This window comes from Fusarium venenatum, assembly GCF_020744135.1.
Source record: "Fusarium venenatum strain MPI-CAGE-CH-0201 chromosome Unknown EDB82scaffold_4, whole genome shotgun sequence".
NCBI lineage: Eukaryota > Fungi > Ascomycota > Sordariomycetes > Hypocreales > Nectriaceae > Fusarium > Fusarium venenatum.
In genome coordinates this window covers 5831154-5843169 of record NW_027072132.1, presented here as the reverse complement: position 1 = coordinate 5843169, position 12016 = coordinate 5831154, and the positions used below count along the sequence as shown (strand labels likewise).

The 12016-nt window shown below is 49.6% G+C and overlaps 3 protein-coding genes across 3 annotated transcripts; 1 reads left to right on the top strand and 2 right to left on the bottom strand.

Moving 5' to 3' along the window:
* Nucleotides 1–28: 28 nt before the first annotated feature.
* EDB82DRAFT_530441 (uncharacterized protein) lies at nucleotides 29–1105 on the bottom strand (the record flags this gene model as incomplete). Its single annotated transcript, XM_025725128.1, has 1 exon — nucleotides 29–1105. One exon carries the CDS (start codon nucleotides 1103–1105, stop codon nucleotides 29–31), a length of 1077 nt encoding a protein of 358 aa, XP_025593757.1.
* Nucleotides 1106–4342: 3237 nt separating this feature from the next.
* Nucleotides 4343–7635, bottom strand: EDB82DRAFT_344961 (uncharacterized protein). Its single transcript, XM_025725126.2, has 2 exons — nucleotides 7229–7635; nucleotides 4343–7157 (listed from the first exon to the last, which is right to left on the bottom strand). The coding sequence occupies exons 1-2, from the start codon at nucleotides 7372–7374 to the stop codon at nucleotides 4586–4588; spliced, it is 2718 nt and encodes a 905-aa protein (XP_025593755.2). The 5' UTR covers nucleotides 7375–7635; the 3' UTR covers nucleotides 4343–4585.
* A 2392-nt stretch (nucleotides 7636–10027) lies between these two features.
* Nucleotides 10028–11679, top strand: EDB82DRAFT_481051 (uncharacterized protein; the record flags this gene model as incomplete). The annotated part of the gene is made up of 3 exons (XM_025725125.1): nucleotides 10028–10359; nucleotides 10415–10688; nucleotides 10744–11679. 3 exons carry the CDS (start codon nucleotides 10028–10030, stop codon nucleotides 11677–11679), a joined length of 1542 nt encoding a protein of 513 aa, XP_025593754.1.
* Between the last annotated feature and the right edge of the window lie 337 nt (nucleotides 11680–12016).

Here is a 12016-nt window from a genome sequence, read left to right as displayed (position 1 = left end):
CATATACATGGGAGTTGTCCGTGGACATTTAACGGAGACGGCGAGAGAAGCCAGTGGGCTTGGCGTAGCCACCGGTAGCAGTGCCGTTAACGGGGTAAGGGACGACAGTGACGGTAGCGTCGAGGGTGGTGGTGGTGTCGCAGATCTCATCCTCGGCGGAGTCGTCCTCATCATCATCCTCAGAGTCATCACCCTCAACAGCCTTGCCAGTGACAGTAGCGTCATCAGCACCGTTGGTCTTGGCAGCCTCAGGGACAACAGTAACATAGACAGTGGAGGCAGGAGCGGTGACGGTGACAGTCTCAGGGACACACTCACCGTTGCCGTTACCACCATTGTTGGAGCCGGAGCCGGAGCCACCGTTGTTGGAGCTGTTACCGTTACCGTTGCCGGTACCCTTGGAGCCATCGTCCTCACCCTCACCCTTACCAGTGCTGTAGCCGTTGTCACCACCGGTAGCGGGGCCGGTCTCATCAACACGCTGGATGGTCTTGGTGATGGTGCCAGTAGTGGTCTTGGTGGTGGTGGTGGTGGTGTCATCCTCAGGGGTACCGTTGCCCTTGGAGCCGTCGTTGGTGACCTCAGGGCCAGCAGGGACGGTCAGAGTCTTCTGGATGGTCTTGTGGATGGTGGTGGTGATAGTCTCCTCACCCTGGGTAAGAGTAACAACCTGATCAGTGGTGTAGTCGGAGACAATAGTCTTCTCGGTGGGAGGGGGGTAAGCACCGCCAGTGTTCATGGGAACCTCAGCAGTGATGGTCTTGCCAGTAACACCACCAGTCTCGGCATCGTGAAGGACGGAGGTGTAGATGGAGCTGGCCTCAGAGACGGGACAGACAACCTCAGTGAGGATGACGGTGTGGGTCGCAGTGAGGGTGGTCTTGTCGGACTCAGGGAGCTGAGCAATGGCAGTCTGGTCACGGCTGGGGCAGTTGGTGACGGTGGGGGCGCAGCTAGTGATGGTCTCGACGACGGTGGTCTTGACGGTCAGAGTGGTCTGAGAGTCGGTTCCGTTGTAGTCTCGGCGGTAGTGGGCGTGCTGGGGGAACTGGTAGGCGTTGGCCACGGCGGCGATCATGCCGATGCTAGCGACGACGGACTTCATTTTGAAGGTTGGGTATGTAGGTTTTTTGCGGTAGCTTCAGTTTTGTCTATGACAACGTAGATACGATGTAATGGCTGTAGAAATCGATTCCACAGTTCAGGTAGCAAGCAAGACACAGTTTTGCTTCACTAAAGAAAGTATTCAAGTTGAAACGCGAGAAAACGCAAGTTGCTGTAGAGCTGGAATGATCGTAATGGCAAAGCCGAAAATGAATGTAATAGTCACAATTGAGACTGAACGAGTGTGTAGTTGAGATAGACAAGACTGAGAGGCAAGAACAATGTCGAGGCAGGATGCGGTAGATATTAAGAGAATCTGGAGTCGGGGGCAGTAGTACAAACTGGGCTGGAAGCGCCTCTTTTTAGCTCTTTGCATCTTTGCAGGGAAAGGAAGCGAATGCAACCTCAAAACGACGGACTGCCAAGATGCTTCGAGCATGGGTGGTGTTGTGGTCCACTGAGAAGCCCCTTGGATATTGGAGACGTGCTAGGGTATGGCATCTAGAGCTTGGTCCTTGGTCCTTGCTTGGGATGAAAGAGGACCGTACCCGCTGAGTACACTCAAGAACCATGCCCGGGTCTTCCATCTCCGCAGCTGGAGGAGAAGTGTAAGCACAAGCGTCTTGTGCGGCCACTGACCGAGCATGTGTGTTACTACAAGAGTATTAGCTGAAGCGTTGGCGTTTACACGACAACTGACTAGGCAATGAGCCAGTGTCAGTGCGAAGAGGGCGCAAGTGAGTCAACAAGGCAAAGCGTTAATAGCTCATATTTTCTTAGTGAGGAGGCATCCTCATCCTCATCTGCATCCCTCAATCCTGCTTGGCGGCCTCGTCGGTTGCTGCGGCGTTGATGTTGTCGAGATGGACAAGGATGTGATTTGATTGGAGATGTTGAAAGACCAACGGTTGGAGAAGAACGAGGTTCAGAAGCCGGTGGGGCGTCGTGGCGCTTGCCTCAAACGGCATGGTTCAGGGGCGCGGTAGAGTCTTCGGAGACGGGCTACCGGGGTGTGTGGCCAGGGGTTTAGAGCTAAAGAAGCACATTTTTGGTGAGCGAGCACCCTGCAATTTAGCAATGCCATTGCGACTCAGGTTGAGGCAGGACAGGGCAATTGATTGCATTTTGATGATTGTTCATGCTATATCAGAAAAGTGGCAAGGATATTATTTGGTGTTGAGTGACTCCCTTTCAAAAAGCAGTTATGTTTGATATTATTCCAACTTGATACGTAAACATAAGAATTATGTTTCAAGCAAAGAGTTGTTCCCTTCCCTTTTATTCTTTCAATCCTTCCATGCCCTAGCGCCCACCACGTCACTTTTTTATGCAGGTACCGTGCAGAGCCTGAGACACCATGCGGACCAATTAAACTCTCAGTCCTTAGGCACGACCCTCCCGAGACTTTTGCTGTTCTGGCGTACGCCACCTGAAATTGCCTCTACGAATGAAATGAGGACAACCTCAAGTCTGGGTGATGAAATATTTCGGTGAGCGCTTGTTTGTCGCACTGCATCCCCGCGGCCTCTATTACTCTCTTGGAGACGGACTGGCTTATACTAAGCCACTTACCCCTATAGTGTGCGGTGAGCATCCCCCAGATCAGTTAATTTCAGCCTTGTGTGTCCTAATCAACATCTGGTGCTCCTTCCTGTTGTATTCCGCGCTTGTCAACACAACTGAAATCTCCGATGGGATCGGCATGCTTCGTAGTGCGCATGGAGTACGTACATATTATTGCAACTCAAACTTGGACTATGGCGAGGTAGCAGACTAGCAGAGATTCCCGAATCTTGTTATCAGCCATCGTTTTGTCAGTCCTGACTCCCATGTCATACTAGCAAAGACGGTGACCAAGCATTGCATGCATTCAAAAAAGGAGGCCATTTCGCTCAATCTCACCTCTGCCAAGCCCAGCTCGCCGAGACTAGAATGACCCAACAAGTCAGAAATCACTCAAGTCAGACATTCTCTTACAAGTCAATAACTGACTCCCTGCAGTGACCTTCGGCTCGGGCTCTCTCAGGCAGGTTCCATAAAATCCTGCCCTACATACAAGAAACAAAAAAGAGGAACAAGTAAAAATTCCATTCCCTTGCATACTTGACCGCAATTTGACCAAATAAGAGAATAAGAGAACCCACCCACTCATATGGAGTGAACGATCTGTTATTCCATGCCAAGCAGTTCCTCGGTTCTACTCCATAGAATGACTCAGATCATTCCCTTTAGCACTTCCTCTGTAAGCTGAACCACGGTCAGAATCTTAGAGTTGAGATGGCTGTCATCTAAGAAAGTTTACTTAGCCTCCTCGGCATAAGCAAAAGTCTGTGGCAGTAGAAAGACGTGCACTAGTGGCTACATCGTAAAAGACGGGATGTGATGCATGGTGGTTGCAAAATGATCATGACAATGCTGATCTTCAGGAACACGGGTTAAGAATTGACCAGCCAGATTAATCACCGAAGACTGTCGATTGCCCAACTGGGTAATTAGGAGGGGACAGGAGCACGTAGTCTAACGGGCGCCCACAGACAAGAGCCTCTTGGTTCTTTGGCGGTGTTGATCTTTCTTGTTCCTGTTCCCTTGTATGAGCAAATTTTGCATCTTCATGCAGGTACCGATCCACAAGTCACAATAATCCCTCTTTCACAACATCAGTACGACATATTCAAAGTCACTATCCGTATCTGACACGGACATACATATTTTATGTATGTGCCATGTTCGCTTCTCGTATACTTTTACTTCGTGTTTCATCCCAAAGCCACGCGCGGTCAGTCCATAAGGTTATCCGTACTTATAACATCCATGTCATCTTATCGTTTCAGCAAACTTCCATGGTCCCTGCCCGTCTTCCATGTCGCAGAATAACAAGTTCCAACTCTTATTCCTCGCTCATACGGAGTACGTACCCTCCAGCAATGGTCTATCTCACTTCTCGGCTCCACCGGTCAACCTTGATGCATTATATGGTACGACAACAAGGTTACTAATTCTTCCCGAGCTTTGAAAAGGCTTCTTCTACTCTATCGAAAACGCACCAAACAAGGGTTTAAAGTTCTCTTATATGAGAGGGAACCTACTTCCGAAATTGTTGATTGTTTGCTTGATTAACGTATCGTCTCATCTCGGTAATCAATTACTCTGACCTTGGCGGATACTCGACCAACCAAATTTCTCAACATGCCTCGGTCAGATTGACTCTACGAATCGAATCGAATCTCGTCAACACGGTCGCATTAATGCTCTGCGGCTCTTGAATATAATTCAGCTTCCAAGCCTGGTCACCTTAGATCTTGCCTATATCCCATGCCCATGGCATACATCCTGGGAGCTGCAGAAAATCTTACATGGTCTCACAGTCCACAGTCTAGATGCTGCGCCCTGTTATGTTCCCATCAGGTAGGCACCGAAATTGTCAATCATTTGCCGTACTCGGATAGTGTGGATATCCCCTTGGTCTCGATCTCATCCTCTCTCATTCCACTTCTTCGATCCTTGGCCGAGGCTTTCCAGACCCATCGACCAGAGTTCCGCTCGGGTTCACATGAAGGCCTGCGAGTTTTGTAAGGCCTGGAGGGTTGCTCTGGTCTTGCGCAGGTAGCATGCTTGTCATCTGCCAGTTCTCGAGACTCTCAACCACATCGTTCGCATGTTGTTGCACCAGCCCATCGTTATCCGTTTGGGCCACATACCGCAAGGTTCTAACGATATCTTCTCGACTATCGTCGGTAAGACCAAAGCCGAGTTTGCGGCTGGACTCCTTGGCTGCGTCAAGTGCCCTGACAAAACTCAACACGTTTAGAATTGCGGCTCTTCGTAAGATCGCCGTCTCCGTCTCTCTTTCCATGGCCAGGATGTTGATACAAAGATCAACACTTCCGGATACAAGCGTTGGGCCAATACCACCAATATTGGTTTCAAGTGCAGCGCCGAAGATAGAGAGTGCCGAGGTGCGAATTCGAACATCTTCGGTACCGCGCTTACTCTCCCATCCTTTGAGAATCTGTGCCAATATATCATTCCTGGCCTTGTCCTCTTCTGTTACTTCCTCGTCGACGTTTATGTCATCGTCGTCTTCATCTTCATCATATTTCTTCTTCTTCGTCATCTTCTGTCGCTTCTCGTCACGAGCCTGCTTTGCCATAGTCTTTGGTCGATATCCACGCCGTCCGGCGATTGATAACAGTGTTTCGCTAACTTGCTGGGCAGCATCACCAGAAAAGGTCTCTCCTAATCTCTGAATAACCTGTAACAAGGCCTCGCCAAAGCGCAACCTGACATCCGTCGTAGACTTTTCTTGTGCATCCAGGTAGTGGTCCAGGAGTTCTTGCACAGCAGACTTTGGGTGCTTGTTTGCCAGCTGCGTGTATACCTTAATGACTCGTAGGTTTATGTAGTCATCATTGTTCTCAAGCAGAGTCGACAATAGGACAGCGACAGCTGGAATATCGAGTATTGGGCTGTCTCTCAGTATGAGACCAGAAAGTAGATTCAACCCTTCCGAAACGATAGGAGCCGGATTATCATCACCTCCAGTAACATATTCCATCGCCAGTTTGTATGTTCGTTGGTCTTCGATCTGCCTAGCACTGGGAATCGAAGCCGATCCCTCGTCTTCCTCCATCTCATCTCGATACTTCAGAAGTAAGGCTAAATTTCTTGCCGTTGGTGTTATTTGTGGTCTGTCTTCGTTGCTCAACCTTTCCAGGGCAGATTCAACAACCTTGAGCTCCTCTGGTTTGATATGGGACTTTTGGAACGTCGGTGCTGTGATGACGAGATTGAGTAAGCTCAGCACAACCGCAAGGAGGTCATCTGCTAATCTCGATTGGTTGTCTGCTGTGAGAACCTGACAGACCAGTTCCAGTAACTGGTCGAATTGACTCACGAGCTTCTCAGGTGCCTTGTCCATAAGCTTCTGTAGAACAGTCACTTCAAACAGGTTTTGAAGAGGCGAGTCCAATTTCTCGTCCTTAGGACGAACATCTATCTTGATAACTTCGATTTGTTTACCTGCCGCTTCAATCCAGCGCTTCAGTAAATCTAAGAAGATGGACGACACTTCTGTAACAGAGCAAGCAGTCGTGACGAATTCAACAAGCTTCGCTGCCTTACCTTCGAGTTCGTTCCAGTTCAACTCAATGCCGGTTGCAGACTCGGTCCCACGGGGTTCCACAACTTCGATATCGCCGTTTCCCCGAAGTCGGTATTCCCAGTGCTTTTCTGCTCCATCCACAGCACCCTTGCAGAGAAGGTTCCGTATGAAAGGCTTGACACTTTCGGCATTCCCAAAAAGTCTCAGATACGCCTGGAGTAGTGCGCGGGCAGGCTTGACGAAGTTCTCTTCAGTGCTCTGCAATGGATTATTCCATGAAGCAAGTACCCATACTTGGATCAATACAAGTCGCAGAAGACGTCTGCACAGCCCAGGCGAAGAGTTAGATATCACCAAGGTTTTGAGGCGCTGAAGCGATGTCTTGAGGCAGTGAGATGCGATGAGGACACGGTCTCGGCTGAGATCAAGAATTTCTTCATCTTCTTGCTTGATGCCTGTGGATCCAGAGTTTGACCGCAGTGATGGGTTCAAGTCCTGTACTATCGGCTGAACAAAGGCATTCCACCCAGGTGAGCCAGGTGCACCATATTGCTTGTTCCCGAGGATGCCATAACCCACAACCTGCGAGGCAGTCTTGGCCAATTCAGTTCCATCAGTTCCATCAATGAGTTCGAACATTTGTCTTGAGATGCCGTCAAACCACGCCTGCGATGTTAAGCTAGCTGGAACTGAAGATAGGAGTTTTGTCGCAACGGCAACGCCTTCATGTGTGATACTGGCTCCCTGTTTCTGAGGTCCAGAATCAGCATCCGGAATCCTGCCTATGTTGCTGGGATGAACTGAGAAGACAAATTCCATGGTTCCTCTTACGCCGCCTGGGCGAAGAGGGAGGAGAGTGAGTGTCCGGAGCACTGGGTCCCGTAGCCATGGAGGAAGAATTGACGGTTTTATTAGTGCATTGAGAGCAGGGAGAAGCTTCCATATTGGTGTGCTTTGAAATGTCAGTCTTGTGTCGAGATGAAAGAGTAGAGGAAGACGTGAAGATTCCAGATTGCTGCGTACCTTTCGATGAGTTTGTCATACCCTTCAACGCCCTTTTCCCTTTCTGTAGCAGCCGGATCAAATGCTTTCTTACCAGCTTCGACTATGTCTTCTATTATTTTAGGTTGCGCGCCCGCAGATGGAGTGGATGATGATGAGCTCGCCATGTTGTATAGTTTCTTGAAAGGATAAAACTTGCTATAGGGTGTTTGTCATCACAATGACCCGCTGTGCCTTCATGTGCGCTAAGCACTGTAACACACTATCCCTGCCAAACCACCACTTCTGCTATTTTATGGGCAGACGGGAGACAGGGGACTGCTTACAGCCGTAGACTGCCCACTACCTACCTACCTAGGTAAGTAGGGAATTGCAATTTCATTTGAGTAACTTGTATCTGTAATATTTTAAGACTTTATGTATGCGCGTCTCTAAAGATGATAATTTGTGAATCTCAAACGCTGACACTGTCGTTGCGGATGGCTGGGCAGGTCACGTGCATGCGCGTTCAGTGGAACTCCACTTCCAGCACTTATCTCATCACGTCTCTCCCTTCTGCTTGAGCTCTCCTGTCAACAACTACTTCGTGATACTGATCAGTTTCTAGGATCTATACTGGAGACGCGATAGCCGCCCAGAGGTTAAAATGTCATACGGATCAGCATTCCGGAACCACGGTTGCCCTCAAGATGAACTCCTTCATTGCTCTCAGCAAGTACATCAACACGCGCGACGCCTCCCCCACAGTCCTCCGAACTAAGTTTCTCGAAAGGGATGTCTATTGCAGACAGCTCGTCTTTTTCTGGTTACCCCTCCATGTGTCGCTCTCGAGCCTGTAACAGGACCTCGTGAATGCTGCAGCTGGATCATGGCGGGGAACGCGTCCTGTATAGGATTTACCAGGCAGACGGGTAACAACGTTCGGAACTTAACCCTAAGCTTCATATCTGGTCATCAAGTCTTGCGCTGTTGTCGCTCAAATCGTCTTTTATGTCGTGAAAGCGCCCGATTGTTGTGCCCACTGAAAAGTGGGAGGTTCAACTGAAGGTGCTTGGATCGACGGACAGGCGAGGAGGGCAGTCCAGTCACCTGTTGGTGCGCGAGAGGATTGGTGCCATAGGTAGTGTAAGATCCTCTGCAGGACACCTGTCAGCCCTTTCCACTGGAACCAGCACATCGGTCAACAGTAGACCGTCCATGCGTTGCGATAACCTCGAGTGTTTGGAGATGGAACTAGCCTGGCCACTTGGTCAAACTGCTGGCTTGCACATGGCACGCAGCTGAGGAGTGGGGCTTCATATTGGCCACACACAGTCAGTTTAAGAACTTCATACGACTCCTGAGTTATCGTCTGTCGGAACCGCCAGCTAGGATAATTCCAGCTGATGCAGCGGACAAATTATGGAAACAGACAGAAGTTCTTCGACCGACACCTTTCGCCAGTCTGATAGCCCCCGGCCCTCCGAAGCTGTTTATGCTATCGTGCATTACCACACTACTTCCATCCACCCAACCTCGTGGCCCTTTTTCGCTCACTGGACCACACCACAGCACTCGCTCCCGGTGTGTGACGCTCCGCGTCTGGTCTGACCCAGCGCATTAACCTCCAGCCATGGGTCACAATCCCTTGGTCAGGACGGACGCCAGCACGCCAGCAAGGGCCAATAGGTCTTAGCAGGTCCCTCGGACCGGCCGCAAGGTTGGACTTGAGATGAAAGGGTGGTTTTTATGGATGTATTTTGTCCACCCGTCAATGCCCTCCATACCTCTCGTTGGCGAGAAAGTTGGAGAGGAATCAAAAACTTGTCCTAGGGGGCAGCGCGAATCACACAGAAGGAGTTCCCGTGTCGGCGTCAGTGTGCTTCCGGATTGCGTTCTACCATGATGACCTCTCAGCAGAATCGTGTCGGCGAAGGTATAAGATCATTACAGAACTGTCAGCTTACAAGACAGTCTTCACCTTTGCAATTTTCACTGCTGCGAAACGATGCCCGTAGTTGACGTTGGAAGCAGTGCTGGGACCCATCTCGAGTTGGAGTCAAAGTTTCGTGCTTGTCTGGTACTGTGAACGACCATTCTCTGGAGCTGAAAATCTCGCCTATGAGTAGCAATGGTAAGGCTGGGTTGTGTTGTTGGATCTGGGACAGACCTTGTTGGGTGAGGTAGTCCTGGCTGTCCTCTCTCCTGAAAATGGTGTTGAGGGCAGCCCCCCGCGGTGAGGGGATAAGTCTACCCACTTCCTTTATCCAATGAATGAGTGCTAACAGCCAAACAGAAGAAGAGAATCTAGACCAGAAGCTCTAGCTCGCTGCCGTATTCGCATAACCACCACCCAAGGTAAAGTCAGATCTGATGCGTAGTAGATCCACGATTGAACCATGCCTAAACAGGGTCTGATCCCGTCTTGGATTGGCTGTCGGATCTGACGGATCGACCAAATTATTGTAGTGATGTCATGACTGCCAAGATTTCCAACGTCTGCGTTTCACCGGCATTGAAATTAGTGCACCGGAACAATTGCTGTAAACTTAATGCCTCCCTGTGACAAATGATCTGCGATGAGGCTGATTGTGTGTGTTGTCAGCAAAGCTTGTTACCATCCTGGTTGCGTTATTCAGGGCCAATGGGAATTATCCGTGACTTTTACGCCCGGTTGCTGGTGATGTCACGTAATGCAGGAACCTGCTCGCATGTCTTGGATAAATTCTAATCAAAACAAGATTGTTCTACTTATCCCTCATAAACCGTCTCCCTCGTCGCGTGTTTCTGTCTGGGCTTTCCATCTTTACGCTACACTCTCCAACCAAGGCCGAGATCACGATGCGCAAAGCTGTATTCATGGGCCTCGTGCCCGCCGTTATGGCCATCCCTGCCGCCGCTCCTGGTGCTGCACCTACAGTTTATCGTAGAGCTGCCGCTCCTGTTGCCCAGCCTACTGAGATTGTGGATCTCCAAAGGCGCAACATCATCGACGATGTTGAAACTTATGTCGGCGGTCTTGCCAGCGGTATCGAGACCAAGGTCAAGGGATGGGTCAATTCTGGCATCCTCGACTTTCCAACTGGCTTCCCTACCGGCGACGATGTTAAAAAGTCGGCAGGCGTTGACAACGATGAGTTGAAGTCGGAGCCAACTCAGGTGCTGAATATCCCGTAAGTCCATAGTACAAGAACAAACGAACCAGTGTAGTGGCTAATAACAAGACAGTCCATATGGCAATTGGACCAACAAGGGGTGGAACGTTAGAGTGCACGGCAATGTCTATAAAATCCCTGACCTGAGCCAGGAGAAGGTGGACGACCTCGCCAATGTTTTCCTTATCGACACGGAAGTCAAGGATCTTTCCAAATCCCAGCAAGCTCAGGCTCGAAATGTTACCAAATCGATCTTTGTTGTGCAGCAGGACGACGTGGAGGTCAAAATGAATTTTGTGAACAACGTGGACATTTCTCCTGATGAGAATGGCGGTGCCATCGATGCTGTGAGTATACCCATATGTGAACTTTTGTAGGACCGGTCATTGACAACGTATATAGCGAGGAGGCGCGCAAAACGTTACCATGCCATACAACACCACACTGGAAGGCGACTTTGATGCTTTCATCACGCTTAAGAACACATCTGGCCCCGACAACGGTTATCTGATTCCGGGCAATGAGACTTCAAAGATTCAGACTCTTAACGTCTATGCTGAAGGGAAGAACAACAGCGGCAACGCAACCGCCTACCTTGTCCCTCCCAAGGGCATTACTATTGTGTCAGATATCGATGATATCTTGCGAGTAACAAAGATTTACGAGCCAAAGGAAGGTCTGCTCAACACCTTTGCTCGACCCTTCACGCCATGGATGAACATGCCTAAAATCTATGCGAACTGGTCGACTTCGGTGAACGACTTGCACTTCCACTACCTCACCACTACACCTGAGCAAGTCACACGAAACTACATGAGCTTTATCTACAACACCTACCCTCTCGGCTCGTTCGATACACGTCCTCTCAACTTCTCTGACGTCTCAGCAACGCTATCCATTCGTCGATTTTTGCTTGACAAGGTCTTCCAGACATTCCCAGACCGCAAATTCATCCTCGTCGCCGATACATCCAACTCCGACGTGATGAAGGATTACCCAGCTCTGTACAAGGACTACCCGGGTCAAGTGCAGTGCATACTTCTGCGCAACACAAGCTCGACAGACAGCGGAGACAAATTTCCCTACAACACCAAGGGGTTCAAGGATATACCTCAAAAGAATTACATGTTCTTCCACGTGCCCGATGACCTTACTAATTTGGACATTGCCAACGGAGGATGTTATAATAGTTCTATCAAACAGAACGTTACTTTTGACTACCAGGGACTGCCCTTTGGTTTGAGCGATGATGATAATGCGGCTTCTGGCGGTGTTGGCCCTCGGCTGGGAATGGTTGTTGCAGGACTGATGGCCGCTGGCTTAGCGATGATGCTTTAAATGAATTGGGCAGGAATGGGGTTACTTGCGGGTTTATATGATCTTCAAATCTTAATACATTTATGATTGACGAAATGCTGAATAACTATAACCCATAACTTTTGTTCCCCGTGCCATGTGATACCGTGACAAGCGTTTGAACCTGTCTTTTCAAAAACTTGAAAGAAGTTCAAGTTGAGTAACCCCTTCTCCACTACACACGCATCGTGATACATCTTGCGATTGAAAGTTGTGAGGTCTGCTAGAGTTCCAGTATCGCCAACGTATTCTAGAGCCGGGAATAGGACGACCCAATGTGTGGTCCTTGAACCGACGGGCGTGTTTACGTCCACGACAG

Bases quoted from the DNA above. Each gene is read 5' to 3' on its own strand.
- EDB82DRAFT_344961 (XM_025725126.2), bottom strand. From the start codon at position 7,374: ATGGCGAGCTCATCATCATCCACTCCATCTGCGGGCGCGCAACCTAAA. The intron at 7,158-7,228 runs GTACGCAGCAAT...GACATTTCAAAG, and splicing joins TATGACAAACTCATCGAAAG to CACACCAATATGGAAGCTTC.